Source organism: Phacochoerus africanus, chromosome 14 (assembly GCF_016906955.1).
Source record: "Phacochoerus africanus isolate WHEZ1 chromosome 14, ROS_Pafr_v1, whole genome shotgun sequence".
NCBI classification, from domain to species: Eukaryota; Metazoa; Chordata; class Mammalia; order Artiodactyla; family Suidae; genus Phacochoerus; species Phacochoerus africanus.
Genome location: NC_062557.1, coordinates 20,133,338 through 20,152,005, shown reverse-complemented (window position 1 = coordinate 20,152,005; position 18,668 = coordinate 20,133,338). Strand labels below are relative to the sequence as shown.

At 46.2% G+C, this 18,668-nt stretch overlaps 1 protein-coding gene across 1 annotated transcript; it reads left to right on the top strand.

Annotated features, from left to right (window-relative positions):
• The first annotated feature begins 3,038 nt into the window (after nucleotides 1-3,038).
• On the top strand, nucleotides 3,039-13,942 carry G6PC1 (glucose-6-phosphatase catalytic subunit 1). The gene is made up of 5 exons (XM_047757571.1): nucleotides 3,039-3,535; nucleotides 6,919-7,028; nucleotides 9,541-9,646; nucleotides 10,515-10,630; nucleotides 12,553-13,942. The coding sequence occupies exons 1-5, from the start codon at nucleotides 3,306-3,308 to the stop codon at nucleotides 13,062-13,064; spliced, it is 1,074 nt and encodes a 357-aa protein (XP_047613527.1). The 5' UTR covers nucleotides 3,039-3,305; the 3' UTR covers nucleotides 13,065-13,942.
• Nucleotides 13,943-18,668: the final 4,726 nt, after the last annotated feature.

The following is an 18,668-nucleotide window of genomic DNA, read 5'->3' as shown; positions in this document are numbered from 1 at the left end:
CCCACTGATCGAGGCCAGGGATTGAACCCGCATCCTCATGGATACTAGTCGGATTCATTTCCACTTCACCACAATGGGAATTGCCTGGAGAGAGTTCTATAAATGGGTGAATACTGGGGTTCCCGTTGTTGCTTAGTGGTAATGAACCCGAGTATTATCCATGAGGACTCGGGTTCACTCGCCAGCCTCGATCAGTGGGTTAAGGCTCTGGCATTGCCATGAGCTGTGGTATAGGTCACAGGAGAATCTCGGATCTGGCATTGCTGTGGCTGTGGTGTAGGCTGGTGGCTATAGCTCCGATTCGACCCCTATTCTGGGAACTTCCATATACCATGGGTGCAGCCCAAAATACCAAAAAAAAAAAAAGTGAATTCTTGTGCTCACTTCAGCAGCACATATACTAGAGTAAATTCTTCCTTAAACCTCCAGCAACTCAAAGGCTTCTCCCACAATATTTACCACAAATAGCCACAAATATCCTTTGAGGATTTGAGAGCTCCACCATTTCTCTCTTCAGTCAGCTTTCTAGCAGACTCAAGTCCTTTGGGGCCTCACCTCTGTCCGGACATGATAAAAAATTTGCTGGAGGTGGCAAGAAGGGGCTGGAAGTTAGAAAGCTGGCGGCTGGCAAAGAGTTTCATGATGTACCACTTGCTCTGACCAAGAGAGTGCCCCTGCCTAGTGGGCAGCCTGCCAGAGGGACTTCCTCCCTGCCCTGTGTCACCTCCTTGTCCACAGGAGCATTCTCCCTGAGCTGCCTCCAGGGGACAGGTCTCCTCCTGGCTGCCCATATGCTGAGCACGTGATGGAACCCCACCCAGCTCAGACACTCTGGCTCCTAGCAGCCTGGCGGAGACCGAGACAGTGGCCTTTGAATATATTGTCAGAGGCTCTCCCCTTGACTCATCTCAGACCAGAGAAACTCTAGTCCTCAGGGATCACCACAATAGTTACTCAATACTTTCTAGAAGGGCTTATCTGGGTAGAAGGAAGGGGTCACCTCCTCTTCAGGGGACGCTACTTCTGGCCAAGCAGTCCCGAAAATGCAGAACTCCCCCCCTGCCCCCCGCCGGCCCCACGCGCCATGCTACAAGTACATGCGTCATTTGCAGCCCACCCATGGCCACCACCCCTACCATTATCCCTGCTTTCCAAACTAGGCGTGGCAGGACAGAGCTGCTTGGACCAGCAGAGACAATGCGGTCAAGGGCAGTTGGATTCTGCTGGAGCTGGAAAGGAGCCTGGGGGGTGGAGGTGACACTCCAGATCACAGCTCCTGGATGAGGCTTTAATCATTTCCAGCATGGAATGTGGTCAACCTTTGCTACAAACTCGTTTGCTCTGAGTTTCTTTGCCCTGTCCCCGAACTACCCCTTATAAAGCAACCATGGACTTACTAATGAGGAATTCAGGTGGGTTTTAACAAGTTCTAATCCCACTGGCTCTTATCTTTGAAAAGGCATCAGTGCATCACCTGAGTTAGCCCCTGTTCCCTTCACAGACTAGGTCACCTGAGAGTGAGGATTTGGTCTCTGTGCTGCTGCAGGATGGTTTCTGCTCCTGGGGGTGAGCAGGCAGCTTTGCTTCACTTAACTTGGTGTTTGCTACTTTATTTATTCCTTGTCTACATCCACGGCTGTAATAGCATTGTATTGACTTCCTGGTGACTATTTGTATATATCTATATCTGTATCAATCTATCTATATCGATCTCTCTATTTCTCTATCTCTCTACAAGTACAAATGAAAGAAAGTTCACAATACAGAAGCCCAGAGTTCCCGTCATGGCGCAGCGGAAACGAATCTGACTAGGAACCATAAGGTTGTGGGTTCGATCCCTGGCCTTGCTCAGTGGGTTAAGGATCCGGCATTGCCATGAGCTGTGGTGTAGGTTGCAGACGTGGCTTGGATCTGGCATTGCTGTGGCTCTGGTGTAGGCTGGTGGCTACAGCTCCGATTCGACCCCTAGCCTGGGAACCTCCATATGCCGCAGGTGCGGCCCTAAAAGGACAAAAGACAAAAAAATAAATAAATAAACAGAGAAGCCCTTTCCAGAGTCCCCAGTTTACTGGTGTTTTTATTTAAAACCATATATTCATCATATCGTTTTTCATGAACATACATTTACTTTATTGCTTACACTTAAGGACATTAAACAATTAACCAGTGCATTCAGCAATGATTATTGTCTGGCCCTAAGAGATATGGAGCCAATATTGGGAAGAGGATTTGATCCCCAAATCAGAGACGTTTCCCAGACCCTAATTCAATTAAGAAAGCCCCAACAAGTAGTTCCTGCTTTAGCACAGTGGGTTAGGAGCCAGCATTGTCTCTGTGGTGTGTGGGTTCAATCCCCAGCCCAGTGCAGTGGGTTAAGGATCTGGCATTGCCGTGGCTGTGGCTTAGGTTGCAGCTGTGACTCAGATTCCATCCCTGGCCCAAGTAATTCCATATGCTGCAGGTGCAGTAGAAAAAGAAAAAAAAATAATAATAAAGGCCCAGCAAGATGATAGTTCCCAGTACAAGAGAACTTACAATATTTTATTTTATTTTATTTTATTTTAGTCTTCTTAGGGCCGCACCTGCGGCATATGGAAATTCCCAGGCTAGAGGTCGAATCGGAGCTATACCAGCTGGCCTACACCACAGCCACAGAAACACCAGATCTGAGCCAAGTCTGCAACCTACACCACAGCTCACAGCAAAACCAGCTCCTTAACCCCATGAATGAGGCCAGGGATGGAACCCCCATCCTCATAGATACTAGTCAGATTTGTTACCGCTGAGCCACAACAGGAACTCCAATATTTTTAAATTAATGATTTACAAGTTGAATAGCTAGAGCTCAGAGACTTTTCTTTGTCCCCAAATAAGTGAAGTTGCAGACTTAGGAAATCAGGTATCTTCGCAAGAACCAGCGTGGATTTAGACTCTGTCCTATGTTCTGGCCAGGTTTCAGAGCCAGAAGGGCAGCCCCTTGCACTGTCAAGCAGCAATGCCAAAGTTAATAATTGGCTGTGCCAGTCCATGGCTGATCAGGCTGTTTTTGTGTGCATGTTTTTCTATTTTACGTAAATCATGCCGAACATGTTTGCATCAACCTCCTGGTGATGCACCTTTGATCAATAGATTTTAGACAAAAGTGGTTTTTGAGTCCAAAGATCAGGGCTGGGTTGACCTACAGATTGGATACAGGGTGTATAAAACAGAGGCAAGGCGCAGGCTGATAGCAGAGCAATCAGTGCCAAGTCTGAAATAACTGAGAGGGTGCAGCCGAAGGCTTCCTGCGGGGCCAGCGAGTGAGGATGGAGGAGGGAATGAACCTTCTCCATAACTTTGGGATCCAATCAACGCGCTACCTCCAGGTGAATTACCAGGACTCCCAGGATTGGTTCATCTTGGTATCTGTGATCGCGGACCTCCGAAATGCCTTTTATGTCCTCTTCCCCATCTGGTTCCATCTTCAAGAAGCTGTGGGCATCAAACTCCTCTGGGTAGCTGTGATTGGAGACTGGCTCAACCTCGTCTTTAAGTGGTGAGTAAGAGCCAGACAAAGAGGAGACTGGCAAGGAAGGAGGCCGGCATTCTCTCTGGAAATGTCCGTCCACCGGAAGTTGCCTTCTCTGTGCTCTTCAGGAAGCCGCAGGTTACTCCCCTCGACTTCGGATCATCTGCATAAAGAGGGAAGACAGAAAACCTTATCAGTGAGCTGAAGATACAGGAAAGGCCGTTTCATCTGGATGGAGGGTCAGCTGGACCTAGTGAATTATAGGTTATAACCAAAGCAACAGTTTCACTACTTTGCAGCATAGGAGACATAAAGACACATGTATGAAAGAAGAGGGGTGAGGTATGAAAACAGGAAACATGCAGCAATTTAAAAATCTGTAGGGTGGGGTATTTAGAAATAATCCGGAGGTTGCCCTTGTTCAGACACCTACCAGCTCATAGCAAAACTCTGAGTTTCTGTTTTATAATCTGTAAACGTAGATTATCTCTGGCACCTTAACAATTATTATAGTTATTAATATTTATTGAACATTTAGTATGTGCCCGGCCATGTGCTAAGTACTTTTCTCTAGGGTAGTTACTACTATGTCATAGATGAAGAGACGAAGGAATTGAGTTAAACAACTAGAAAAACACAAGTAGTAAATGTCAGAGGCAAGATTTGAGCCCAGGCAGGCTGGCTTCAGAGGCAAGGCTCTTAAGAATTATGTTTTAGGCGTCTCTGTTGTGGTTCAGTGGGTGGAGAACCTGACACAGTGTCTATGAGGATGAAGGTTTGATCGTGGCCTTGCTCAGTGGGTTAAGGATCCGGCATTGCCACAGCTGCAGTGTTGCCACAAGCTGCAGTGTAGGTTGAAGAGGCAACTTGGAGCCAGTGTTGCTGTGGCTGTGGTGTAGGCCACAGCTGCAGCTCTGATTTGACACCTAGCCCAGGAACGTCCATAAGCGCAGGTGTGAAAAGAAAAGCAAAAAAAAAAAAAAGGAATTATGTTTTATTCATTGCCGATAAACCAGCTCTTCAGGGTAAAAAGCCCTGATTTTAGTATTTACCAGTTTCTACTGTATGTATTATCTCATTATGACTTTTTCCAAGCTACTGATGGGTCTGGCTTGCAAAAACCCTGCGTATTTGACAATTGTTAGCCAGGACTGGCTGACTCTAGCATATTACTGGTTTGGCCTCTATTTCTTCATCTAGAAAATGAAAAGGTTGGACCAGCTGCCCTCTAAGACCTTTCCCATCCCTGAAATTATCTTCGTTCACTGTCGGGTGATTCTTAAGGTCTCTTCTAGCTCTAATTTTCTTTGGCCGTAAATAAGAAAAGTCCTTTAGAGTAGGAAAGAAAACATTGTTATTGGGCTCAGAAGCCCAAAGCATATTGACGGGATCCTGAAACTTCTATTGAAAAACCCGAGTTTTGTCTGTAACTTCCTGTGTTCAAGAGCATGATCTTTTACTTTTTTTTTTTTTTAGGGCTGTACTCACAGCATATGGAGGTTTCCAGGCTAGGAGTTGAATCAGAGCTACAGCTGCAGGCCATAGCCCCAGCCATAGCAGAGCAGGATCCCAGCCACGCCTGTGACCTACTGCTCATGGCAACGCCGGATCCTTAACCCCCTGAGTGAGGCCAGGGATCGAACCCGAAACCTCGTGGTTCCTAGTTGAATTCATTTCTGCTGCCCCATGACGGGAATCCTAAGAACATGATCTTAAAAAATAAAAAGAGGGGGCATTCCTGTCTCGGCTCAGGTTAACGAATCTGACTAGCATCTGTGAGGACGCAGGTTTGATCCCTGGCCTTGCTCAGTGGGTTAAGGATCCAGTGTTGCTGTGAGCTGTGGTCTAGGTCACAGGCGAGGCTCAGATCCTGCACTGCTATAGCTGTGGCGTAGGCCAAGCAGCTGTAGCTCCGATTAGACCCTAGCCTGGGAACTTTCATATGCTGTGGGTCCGGCCCTAAAAAGAAAAATTTTTAATTTTAAAAATAGGAGTTCCCATCGTGGCTCAGCAGTTAGCGCTGAGGCTCGGATCCTGCACTGCTGTAGCTGTGGCGTAGGCCAGCAGGAACCTCCATATGCTACGGGGGCAACTCCGAAAAAACAAAAAAATAAAATAAAATAAATTTTTAAAATGAAAAAAATTAAAAGATAGGGAGTTCCCACTGTGGCTCTGCAGTTTAAGAGACCAACATAGTCTCCATGAGGTTTTGGGTTCAATCCCTGGCATCACTCAGTGGGTTAAAGATCCAGTGTTACTGCAGGCTGCTGTGTAGGTCGAAGATGCGGCCTGGATCCTGCACAGCCATGTCTGTGCTGTAGGCCTGCAGCTTCAGGTCCCATTCAACCCCTAGCCTGGGAACTTCCTTCTGTATGCCACAGGTGTGGCTGTGAAAAGGGAAAAAAAATTAAAAATTAAAAAGATAAAGGGTTATTCCAAACATTTGTTCTCAGTTAAAGAACCATGTATTTTCTCGAAGTTAGTAGAGCTCAGAGTTAGTGGCTGCCCCTCATTTAAGTGAGAAATCACTGTCCCACCACCGCAGGACAGAGGAGGCCTCCCAACCAAACTTTCACACCTGTTTCCACAATGAAAACCATACTTTAAAAAAAATTAGGAGTCCTGTCATGGCGCAGTTGTTAACAAACCCGACTAGGAACCATGAAGTTGCAGGTTCGATCCCTGGCCTCGCTCAGTGGGTTAAGGATCTGGCGTTGCCCTGAGCTGTGGTGTAGGTCGAAGACGCGGCTTGGATCCCGCATTGCTGGGGCTCTGGCGTAGGCCGGCGGCTACAGCTCCAATTAGACCCCTAGCCTGGGAACCTCCATATGCCGCAGGAAGTGGCCGTAGAAAAAGGCAAAAAGACACACACACACACACACAAAATTATTTTATTTATGTATTTATTTATTTTTGTCTTCTTTTGAGGGCTGCACTTGTGGCATTATGGAAGTTCCCAGGCTAGGGGTTGAATCGGAGCTATAGCTGCTGGTCTACACCACAGCCACAGCAACACAGGATCTGAGCCGTATCTGCTACCTGCACCACAGCTCGGGGCAACGCCAGATCCTTAACCCACCGAGCGAAGCCAGGGATCGAACCCCCATCCTCATGGATACTCGTCGGATTGGTTTCCACTGCGCCACAGTGGGAACTCCTGGATTTATTTATTTATGTTTGAATAAATAACACCTTCATATCGTTGCAAAATTCAAAAGTTATATAAAAAATCTCCCTTGCCCACCTCTTCCCAGCTGTCCAGTTCCCCTTCTTGGAGGCAGCCAGGCTACCAGTTTTCTGTGTAGGATCAAAAGGATCTTCTCCTCCAGCCACCCTCTCTTCTGGAAGCCTGGCGTGGGACAAAAGGGCTTCTTCCCCTAACTCCAGACCCTGGTTCTGCTTTTTTGCAGGATTCTCTTTGGACAGCGCCCCTACTGGTGGGTCCTGGACACTGACTACTACAGCAACACCTCGGTGCCACTGATAAAGCAGTTCCCAGTCACCTGTGAGACCGGCCCAGGTGAGAAGCCCAGTCCTTGTAGAGACAGAAGCTGGGGGGGGGGGGGTGCTTGCTCATTGTGGACACCCAGTAATGTTCACTGTGGGTGAAGCTGTCTTGAAGGGGACACAAGCAGAGCCACTCCTTCAAGCTCTGGCCATGGTCTTGGGGTGGGACCCCTCCATTGGAATTCACATCCGCGAGGCCTTTCTGAATAGCCTAGGTACAACTGCCACTTTGGAAATCGGCCCGATGTTTCCCGAGCAGAAATTGCTCGTTCAGAGAGGGAAGAGCTCCCTCACAGGCAAAGGGCTCATGAGAGTAACTGTGCTGAGACCCTTGGTCCAGGGCAGGGCACTCGGCAGAGGCCTGAGTTCCCAGCCATCCTTTCCAGAGGCTTCCCTGGGACATATGTCCTCCCAAGCTGCCCATCCGATCCCACACCCTGACTGGATGTTACTAGTTATACCCAGACAGGCACTGTTCAGTCAAATGACAGATTTCATTGTTCAGGAGGGAAAGGAATATTCAATCCCTTCGCTCACCCTTAGGTCTCTGTACTAGTGTCCCTTCCTCAGGGACCCTACCCTTGACCGCCAGACTAGGGCATGGAACTTTGTTGTTCTCACAAACCCTAGGTTCACTTCAGAGCATATCCATTCATTCAGATGTTATTTATTTCTTTTTTCTTTTTTTCTTTTTTTGGTCTTTTTTTGTCTTTTCTAGGGCTGCACCCGTGGCACATGGAGGTTCCTAAGCTAGGGGTCAAATCAGAGCTATAGCCTCTGGCCTACGGCAGAGCCACAGCAACTCGAGATCCGAGCTGCATCTGCGACCTACACCACAGCTCACGGCAACGCTGGATCCTTAACCCACTGAGCAAGGGCAGGGAACCTCACAGTTCCTAGTCGGATTCGTTAACCACTGAGCCGCGACGGGAACTCCCAGATGTTATTTATTGAGTATCTACTCTGTGCCAGGCTCTGTTCTAGGCAGTGAAATACCTCGGTAAATAAAATGGAAAAAGCTCCCTTCCCTCGCGGAGTTGAAATTTGAATGGGGTGTGTGTGTGAGAGAGAGAGAGACAGAGACAGAGATATCAAATCATAATACACAAGTAAAATATATAGGATATTAGAGGAAAAAGAAAGAGGAGGAAGTAGAGGAGGAGAAAAGAAAAGCAAAGCTTTACCTGTGGGTTTCCTGGAAAGCAGACTCAGGTAGAGAATATTAGGCAGGAGGAAAGCTACTCTTGGGAGCAGGATTTGTAGAAGGAAGGGACCAAAGCCACCTGGGCAGAAGAAGCCTAGTTGTGATTCAGTCTCAGCCGACTCTACAGGAGTTCTGAATTGACTCAAGGGGACCAGGGCCTTATGCCCCAATAGAGACCAGCGATTGGGTGCGGGCTCCCCACAGGAGTTCCCACTGTGGCTCAGTGGTAACGAACCTGATTAGTATCTTTGAGGATGTGGGTTCAATCCCTGGCCTCACTCAGTGGGTTGAGGATCTGGCATTGCCGGGAGCTGTGGTGTAGTTTGCAGATGTGGCTTGGATCTGGAGTTGCTATGGCTGTGGCGTAGGCCGGCAGCTGCAGCTCTGATTCAACCCTAGCCTGAGAACTTCCGTGTGTGGCATCTGTGCCCTCCCAACCCCCCCAAAAAAAAAATCAAGAGAGAAAGAGAGAGAGAGAAAGAAAAATGGCTTGACAATGCCCAGAGAAGTCTGAGGGCTGAGGGCTGTCTGCAGCCACACTCTCGACCAGAAAAAAGGGAAAATCAGCTCTTCAGTCCAGAAGGGATCTGGGCAGCACATCGCAGGACCCTCTCTCTCAGGGAAGAGGCATCCGGAATGGGAATTGTTTGCAGTATTAAACAGGGTGCTCAAGGCAGGACTTGCTGAGAAGGCGAGATTTGATCGAAAAACTTGAAAGAGACAAGAGCGTTAGCCAATACATTTCTGGAGGAAGAAGTGTCTGGCTAGAGAGAGCAACATCACAAAGACCCTGAGGTGGGAGTGTGTTTAGAGGAGAGCAACGATGGAAGTTCCCGTGTGGCGGAACGGATTAAGGACCTGGTATTGCCGCAGTGGCAGCATGGGTTCAGTCCCTGGCCTGGGAACTTCCTCATACAAGAGTGTGGCCAAAAAAAAAAAAAAAAGAGAGAGAGAGCAATGAGGCCAGCATGGCCGGAGCGGAGTGAGCAAAGAGAGAGTGGAAGAGAGGTAAGGGAGGGCAGATGGGTTTGCAATTATATATCCAACCTGCTGATTCTTGGTGTGATCTCTAGGCTATGTATAACCCCAAGAGTTGGGGGCTTCCCTGACTTTGCCTACCTCTGTACCCTCAAGGGCCTAGCACAGTGCTGGGCATGTAGTAGGAGCTCAATAGATATTTGTTAAATAAATGACTAAATGTATAAATGAATGAATGGCGGGATGGATGGATGAATGGATGGATGGATGGTGCCCCCAGCAATCTCCCAGATGGAGAATTTTCACCTTTGGTTCCTTCATTCATCTCTTTTCTGTCCTTCAGGGAGTCCCTCTGGCCATGCCATGGGCACAGCAGGTGTATACTATGTGATGGTCACGTCCACCCTCTCTATCATTCGGGGAAAGAAAAAGCCAACCTACGGCTTTCGGTGAGAACTCAGCTCTGGGTTGTGGGTGGTGGAGGGCAGGAGCTGGCTCTCTCTGTAGATGACACACCACGTGCTCCTCCACATGCCCCCCAGCCCCTGCCATACCTTGGGTTGGTGCTAATGAGAGCTGTGGCATTTCTGCTGCCGGTGGACATGAGAGTCACAGAATGTTAGGGCTGGAAGGGACCCACGGGTGCAACACCTAATTTTATAGATGAGGAAATAAAGGCGAACATGGCAAAGGGGTTTCTCAAGATCAGCTAGCGAGGTCAAAAGCAGGCTTTAAGTAAAAACCCATTTCTCTACTAACCATTGAGTTAGCCCATCTGGGTTAAAAGAAACAAAGAAGCAGAAGACATTCTTACTACAGGGAATTCTGGGTGTGTAAATCCCTAATTATGAAACGTAAGAGGTTAAAATTCATATACACAGGAGTTCCCGTTGTGGCTCAGCCGGTTAAGAACTGACATAGTGTCCATGAGGATGCAGGATCAATCCCTGGCCTTGCTCAGTGGGTTAAGGATCTGGTGTTGCCAAAAGCTGCAGTGTGGGTTGCAAATGTAGCTCGGATCTGGCTTTGCTGTGGCTATGGTGTAGGCCAGCAGCTGCAGCTTCAATTCTACCCCTAGCCTAGGAACTTCCATATGCTGCAGGTACAGCCATAAAAAGAAAAAAAAAAAAAGATTCACATACACAGGGGTTCACCACCTGCCACAGGTATCTTTGAGTTTTTGCATAAAAGCCTCAGTTTACAAAAATTCCACTGATGGCATTTGAGTTTGTCAGGCTCTAACATTCCGGCCGAGACTGTTCTCTTTGCCGAAGGATTTATATCTGGGTTCTATTATGGCTGCCTCTTCCGCTGCAGGTGCTTGAATGTCATTTTGTGGTTGGGATTCTGGACTGTGCAGCTGAACGTCTGTCTGTCACGAATCTACCTTGCTGCTCATTTTCCCCATCAAGTTGTTGCTGGAGTCTTGTCAGGTACCAGCTGCTCTGGCACCCTCCCTCCAACCCCCACCTATCCCTTTCCTCCCGAATCAGGACAAAATCCCCAGCACTCCGGCTACGTTCTGTGTATAATCAATGCTGTTAGCCTTTTAGTAGGTTGAAAGTCAAGGGTGGGTGATTTGCAATGACTCATTTCTGTAGGAGGGCCCAGATCTATGCAATTGAGTATGTTCCAGAGAAGTGGCAATACATCAAATTAACTTACCCAGTTGAATTCGCTTGAAATCTCCGAGGTTTTTACATTCTTTATTTCTTACTGATCTTCAATTGAAAGTGGCCGCTCATTTAAAGAAAAGCTACCAAAGGTAACAAATTGACAAAATGTCCTTGGAAAGCTCTTTCTTTAAATAAACTCATTTGCAAACCTAGTAGAAACCCACAGCTGGTCTTTATTATAGGTTCTGAGTTTTGAATATTTTGTTTTCTTAGATCCATTTAATAAAGGGCAGAGAAGACTTAGGTTAAGTGTAAGAAAGAATTTCATGACTTTGTGGGAAGCACTGGAATATAAAGCCTTAGGGAAATTGGAGGGTTTTTCCCCTGGAGATCTGAAAGAGCAGAGCAGAGCAGTACTCACAAAGCATGTTGAGAACAAGGGAAATGATGGCCTCGTGGTAACCAGGAAATTAACACGGCATTTAGTCCTGCCTTCCATGTTTGAGCAAGAGTCTGGAAGTTCATAATACTCAAAACAAGCGGGAATGTTTAAGTTAGAGAGAAGAATATGTCTCTTTTAAGCGTGATATGTGTTAACAGAGGAGTTCCCACTATGGCATATCAGGTTAAGGCCCTAGTGTTGCCGTAGCTGTGGCATAGGTCACAGCTGCAGCTCAGATTCCATTCCTGGAACTTCCATAAGCTGGGAGTGTAGCCAAAAACAAAAACAAAACAAACAAAAAAAACAAAAGAATGTGCTAAGAGATGCTCTAGGTTTATGACTTATTATTATTATTTATTTTTTTTCTTTTTTAGGGCCGCACCTGCAACAGGTGGAAGTTCCCAGGCTAGGGGTGGAATTGGAGCTACAGCTGCCAGACTATATCTTAGCGACAGCAACTTGGGATCCAAGCCGAGTCTTCAACCTTACATCACAGCTCACGGCAACGCCAGATCCTTAACGCACTGAAAGAGGCCCCATCCTCATGGATACTAGTTGGGTTCATTCCTGCTGAGCCACAACAGGAACTCCTACGACTTATTAAGTTTCGCTGAAACAACTGAGACCAATCAATATCATTAGAAGGAGATAGGTTTTAGCTGAGTACAAGGAAGAATTTTCTTTTTCTTTTTTTTTCTTTTTTGTCTTTTTGCCATTTTCTTGGGCTGCTCCTGCGGCATATGGAGGTTCCCAGGCTAGGGGTTGAATCGGAGCTGCAGCCGCCGGCGTACGCCAGAGCCACAGCAACACGGGATCCGAGCCGCATCTGCAACCTACACCACAGCTCACGGCAGTGCCGGATCCTTAACCCACTGAGCAAGGCCAGGGATCGAACCTGCAACTTCATGGTTCCTAGTCGGATTCGTTAGCCACTGAGCCACAACGGGAACTCCGAGGAAGAATTTTCTAATGATCAAATCCATGTAAAGATGCAATGGACTGCTTGAGTGGAATGAGCTCTTCGTCTCTAAGAGGGATTCAAGTGAGACAGGAGGATCCCCCAACAGGAAATTTGCCTGTGATAGGAGGAAGTATGTGGCATGACTCTTCCACCTGAAAGGATCTATGGATGAGGACAGGCTGGAGTCATACACGGGAATAAACCAAGCGACCCCCTAATTGGTGGCTTAACTCCCCAGTGGTGGGATAGATGGTGTGTCACCCACCACTCCAAACCCACTTGTAGCTGAAGGGCCAGAGTCCTCCCCACTTCTCACAGTCATTTTCTTCCGCGCAGGCATTGCAGTTGCTGAGACTTTCCGCCACATTCAGAGTATCTACAACGCCAGCCTCAAGAAGTATTTTCTCATTACCTTCTTCCTGTTCAGTTTTGCCATTGGATTTTACCTGCTGCTAAAGGGGCTGGGCGTCGACCTCTTGTGGACCCTAGAGAAAGCCAAGCGAAGGTGTGAGCGGCCAGAATGGGTCCGCATCGACACCACGCCCTTTGCCAGCCTCCTCAAGAACGTGGGGACCCTCTTCGGCCTGGGTCTGGCTCTCAACTCCAGCATGTACAGGCAGGGCTGCAAAGGCAAGCTCAGCAAGTGGTTCCCGTTCCGCCTCAGCTGCATCGTGGCCTCCCTCGTCCTCCTGCACTTCTTTGACTCCTTGAAACCCCCATCCCAAATCGAGCTGATCTTCTACGTCCTGTCCTTCTGCAAGAGCGCGGCAGTGCCCCTGGCATCTGTCGGCCTCATCCCCTACTGCCTCTCCCGGGCCCTGGGCCAGCCCGACAAGAAGACTTTGTAGACAGATGTGGAGTCTTCAGTATTGAAAGACGATGACTGTGCCAAGGAGAGAGGGTGGCTTCTAGGCTTTTCTGCCAGCCCGTTTTGAGGCCAGAGGTGCTAGAATCAGCTCAGAACTCCTTCCTCCTTTGCCGTTCTGATTGTATTGGGTGACAGTTTTTTGAAATGTTAATGAGGCTTCTTGAGAAAGCCTTATTAGAAGCTGGGACATTCTGGATTCCTTCCCCCCCACTAAATATTTACTTATTCTTCTGTTAAATATACAAAAGCAAGATTCCTTGGTAGGGCCAGCTCCTAATCCCAGACTGGGGATCACAACTGAATTTTCTACTCATTCTCATCCTTACCCAAAAAAGGCGCAAGGAGCAGTAGTTTTGATAGGATTGTTGAATATCTTGTATACCATGCAAATTCTATGTCAAACAATATCTGAATGGCTTCAATTACAGTAGAATCTTTAGGTAAAGGACTCTTAATTGGGGGGGACCAATTTAAAGTACTATTAACATGGAGTTCCCACTATACTGCAGTGGGTTAATAATCCAGCTTGTCTCTGGGGTGTTGCCAGGCATGACACCAGCTGTGGTATAGGCTGCAAAAGGCCCTAGAACTTACATGTGACGAGGGTATGGGCAGGAAAAATAAGTGGTTGGAGGGGTTGGGAGAGTTCCTGTTGTGGCCCAACAGAAATGAATCCGACTAGTAACCATGAAGTTTTGGGTTCAATCCCTGGCCTTGCTCAGTGGGTTGAGGATCCAGCATTGCTGTGAGCTGTGGTGTAGGTCATGGCTGTGGCTGTGGTGTAGACCAGCATCTGCATCTCCCATTTGACCCCTAGCCTGGAAACTTCCACATGTGGTGGGTGCAGCCCTAAAAAGCCAAAAAAAAAAAAAAAAAAAAAAAAACCTGTGCTTAGGGAGTTCCCATTGTGGTTCAGCAGGTTAAGAACACAACTAGTATCCAAGAAGATTCCTGGCCTCTATCTGTGGGTTAAGGATCCAGTGATGAGTCAAGCTGAGCAGTAGGTCACAGACAAGGCAGGAAACTGTGGCTCCAATTCGACCCCTAGCCTGGGGACTTCCATAGGCCGTGGATCTGGCCCTAAAAAGACCCCCCCCCCAAAAAAAAGATGGTTAATGAGGTAACTCTGCTTCTTGTATTTTTCTATTATATACCCATAATCCTTGTATTTACTAGGATTTCCAAATGGCTGCAGTAACCCAGATACTAGGTCAGGACATTCAGGCAAAGTCAGCTTCTCCTCCATAACACGAGATCTTCCTCCTTAGCCTCGCTCTGCTTTCCCCAGAATTTTCCACTGATTCCACACCCACCCTGCTGGATCCTCAGATGCCTAAAGGCGACTCTGTAAGTGGTGCTTTTGTATGTTTCTGTTAAGCTCTGAAATCTTGGGCAAAATGGCAAGGACAGGGCAGGATTCTTCTCTCCAGAAGGTCACTCCAATGTTACTTTTGATTCCCAGAGGGCAGATATGACCCCTTTCTCTGTCCCAAGCCAATCAAGAACATTCTTGGAGGAAAAGCCAATGCCTCCTCCTTGCCTGTTGTCCAGTCTCAATTCATCTGCAGAATATGTCCTAAAAAAAAAAAAAAAATTGAAGCCTATTTATTTGAGAGTCCTTGTTTTTGCTACTAATTATATAGCTCAACATATATTATCATTCACACCAACCAGCCTGGTCATAACATCTTTGCAAAGAAAAATATATACATGCAGTATTTTATTAAAATAACATTTTACTTAAGAATGAAGTCTTGTTGATTACTATATTTTAGATGCAGTGTGATCTGAAGGTTCTAATTCTGGCTCAGCTAAATTTCTAGCTCTTTCTCTATTTCCCTAAACAAATAATTTGGTTTCTGTGTACTTAGGTTTTCTTTTTGGAGAAGGGAGGTGTTTTGTCTTGGGCTGACCAGAAATCCCAGTAGGGCTGGGGAGACTTATAAAGTGTCCACCGGGGACACAGGTAGAGGCGAGCATATCAACGTAGGAACAATATCGTTGGCCAAGATTGAACATTAGTTGGCAGACCACTGGGAGCATGAGTTGCTCTATGGGGTCAAACTGCAACTTGAGGGCAGATAGGCAGAGTCGCTACCAAACTAAGCAATCTGGGAATGTAAGTCATAGTGGCAGAGCAAGACTGGCAGACCATGGAATCCAGTAACCTGGTGTCAGCAAGGCTTTGGGCTACAGTTAAAGAAAGTCTGAAGGTCCTCAAGGGAGCTTCTCCTCCTCCTTCTCCTTACAGATCTGCTCCCCACATTATAGGTTTATGTTTGCCTTAGAAATGACCCGTGGAGTTCCCCCTTGTGGCTCAGCAGAAATGAACCTGACTAGTATCCAAGAGGATGTGGGTTCGATCACTGGCCTCGCTCAGTGAGTTAAGGATCCGGCATTGCTGTGAGCTATGCCATACGTCACAGATGCGGCTCAGATCCCGCATTGCTATGGCTGTGGTGTAGGCCAGCAGCTACAGCTCTGATTTGACCCCTAGCCTAGGAACTTCCACATGCTGAAGGTGCAGCCCTAAAAAGACAAAGAAGGAAAGAAAGAAAGGACTTGTGAATCCTCAGGATATAAATAAATTTAAATGATCAATGACAGTTTTAAACTAAGGACCACGTTATATTACAGCACAGTTTAATAGATTGGTTTAGCAGTCAATCTGATTTGACGAGATACCTTGGGGATGCTACACACACACACACACACACACACACACACACACTCACACACACACTATATGGTTGTATTATTGTCCTAGACAGACACCGTTTAGAAAGTGCAACTTCTGGAATTCCCTGGTAGCTCAGCCAGTTCAGGATCTGGTGCTATCACTGCTATGGCTTGGGTCATTGCTGTGGTGCAGATTCGATCTGGCCTGGAACTTCCATATTAGAAAAAAAAAAAAAGAGCAATTCAATGGTTTGCAGCATATTTGGAGAATGGTACAACCATCTCCTCAAATCAATTATTTTTAGCTGTGACCACAGCATACAGAAGTTTCTGTGCCAGGGGTCAAACCCCTGCCATAGCAGTGACACCACCAGATTCTTAACCCACTGAGCCACCAGGGAACACCATACAAATCGATTTTAGAACATTTTCTGTCACTCCATAATGAAACCCCATACCCATTAGAAGTCAAACTCCATCTCACCCCAACCCACCCAGCCCTCGGCAACCACTAATCTACTCTATCTCATAGATCTCCTATTCTAGACATTTCATATAAATGGAATCATACAACATGGGACCTTTTGTGTCTGCCTTCTTTCACTTATATATTTTCAAGGTTCACCTATGCTGTAACATGGGTTAGTACTGCATTTCTTCTAATGGTCAATCAATATTCCATTGTATGGATAAATTTGTTTATCCATTCATTTGTTGATGGATATCTGGATTATTTCCACTTTTTGGCTTTTATGAATAAAACCACTATGAACCTATGAACATTTGTGTACAAGTTTATATGTGGATGCATGATTTCATTTCTCTTGGGTATTTCCCTAGGAGTGGAACTTCTGAGTCAAATGGTAACTCTATGTTTTGCCTTTTAAGGAACTACCAGACTGTTTTCCCAAAGGCTTAGGAAGGAAAAGTTTTGCAGTATTTCTGGTTTTGCCATCTCTTTTGATTTCCTAGGATCATACCTATATGAAAACTTTGTCTGATTCTTTGCTTTGGAAAAGTTTCAAAGCAAGATTAATCAGGTGATCAGATTAACATGATGAAATGTCTGTGGATTCCATCTACTTTTGTTGGCAATGGCTTTATTGTTCCAATACATGGTCCAAGAGCATTTCATTTGAAGACATACCTGGATATTTGAAGCTCCAGTCCTGATCAACTGACTAGTTGTTTGTAACCTGCAAAGTTTGCTGAGCTGTTTTCTGAAAATCATTACTTTAGCTGCTGAATCAGTAATGTTTATTGATTTTACTCTGTAGTAACTGCCAGACTAAGACACATACCTTGAAGGCCTATATGTATAAATAAATTAGCAAAATATCATTTGCATACAAGAGTTTTTTAAGGGCCTCTTGAGAATGGAAAACACTCTGGCCACATAGCCTTCTGATAAAGTTATTAAGGAAAGAATTGACTAGAAATGGTATGACGGGAGTTCCCATTGTGGCTCAGTGGTTAATGAATCCAACTAGGAACCATGAGGTTGTGGGTTCGATCCCTGGCCTTGCTCAGTGGGTTAAAGATCCGGTGTCACCATGAATTGTGTATAGGTCGCAGACATGGCTCAGATCCTGGGTTGCTGTGGCTGTGGCTTTGGCCTGCCAGCAGCCAAAGCTCCAATTAGACCCCTAGCCTGGGAACTTCCATATGCCTCAGGTGTGGCTATAAAAAGAAAAAAACCAAAACAAAACACAAACAACTGCCTCTTATTTGCTGTCTTCTTAAAAAGAAAAAAAAAGTCTTTAATATTTTCATTTTTCCTGAATTGGCCCTAATTTTTTCAACTGGCTCACTATTAATTCTATTCAAAAAAAATTTTTTTCATTTCATAGATACAGAAATGAAGGCCTAAAAAGGTAAAATAACTCTTTTAAGTCACATGAGTAACCTGTCCTCAGGTCTCCTGATTCTTAGCAGAGAACAATCTCCCTTTTGCCTGATTCCTGCATTTACCTGAGCAGCGGGGTCATCAGCTATTGAAACAGAAGTGAAAGACATAAGGGAATAAATAGTACAGCCAGCTTATTTGAACAAGGACCAGAGTCTGTTAAGCAAATTAAGCCACAGCTAGAATAACTGTGTTGAAGGTAGCCTGTTCCTAATTATGTTATGTGTTCCTTTCTCCCTTTGCTTTCATAAATCTTTCCAGGGCAGGAGTGTAACTACAACAAGAAACAACTTGATGTTTTTATGGGCTTTTGGGGTTTTTTTTTTAGCATGAGAGTAGTTTTCCAGTCAGCAAATTTCAATGCTTTCTTTTAGGCTGTCTTCTGGATTTCTTCTTTTGATCTTTGCATTCCATGGTCATTGCCTTCCGATCAGCTCAATAGCACTTCAATATTTGAAGGCTGGTCAGACTTCTCACATTCTGTGCCATCACACAACTGTGGATTCCAATTTTTTTTTTGGCATTTTTAGGGCCATACCTGTGGCATATAGAAGTTCCCAGGCTAGGGGTCCAATCAGAGCTACAGCTGCCAGCCCACACCACAGCCACAGCAACACCAGATGGGAGCCATGTCTGTGACCTACACCATAGCTCACAGCAACGCCTGATCCTTAACCCACTGAGCAAGGCCAGGGATCAAACCCTTGTCCTCATGGATTCTAGTTGGGTTTGTTAGCACTGAGCCACAACAGGAACTCCGAGGATTCCAATCTTTTATGAGCTGCACTGCTTCTCTCTAGGGCAAAAAGAATGGAGACCTAACTCCTTCTCCTCCATGGTGGACTGTTTTGGACTCCTTGACCAAGGCATGCCATCAGAATTTCATCTCTTCACCTCTGTCTTTTACTCTAATCTCCTTCAACCCCAGCCAAGTGGCCATACTGCCACTGGTCCCCATTTGATCCAGCCTAGTAACAAACTCAAGTGAGCCTTTGGACA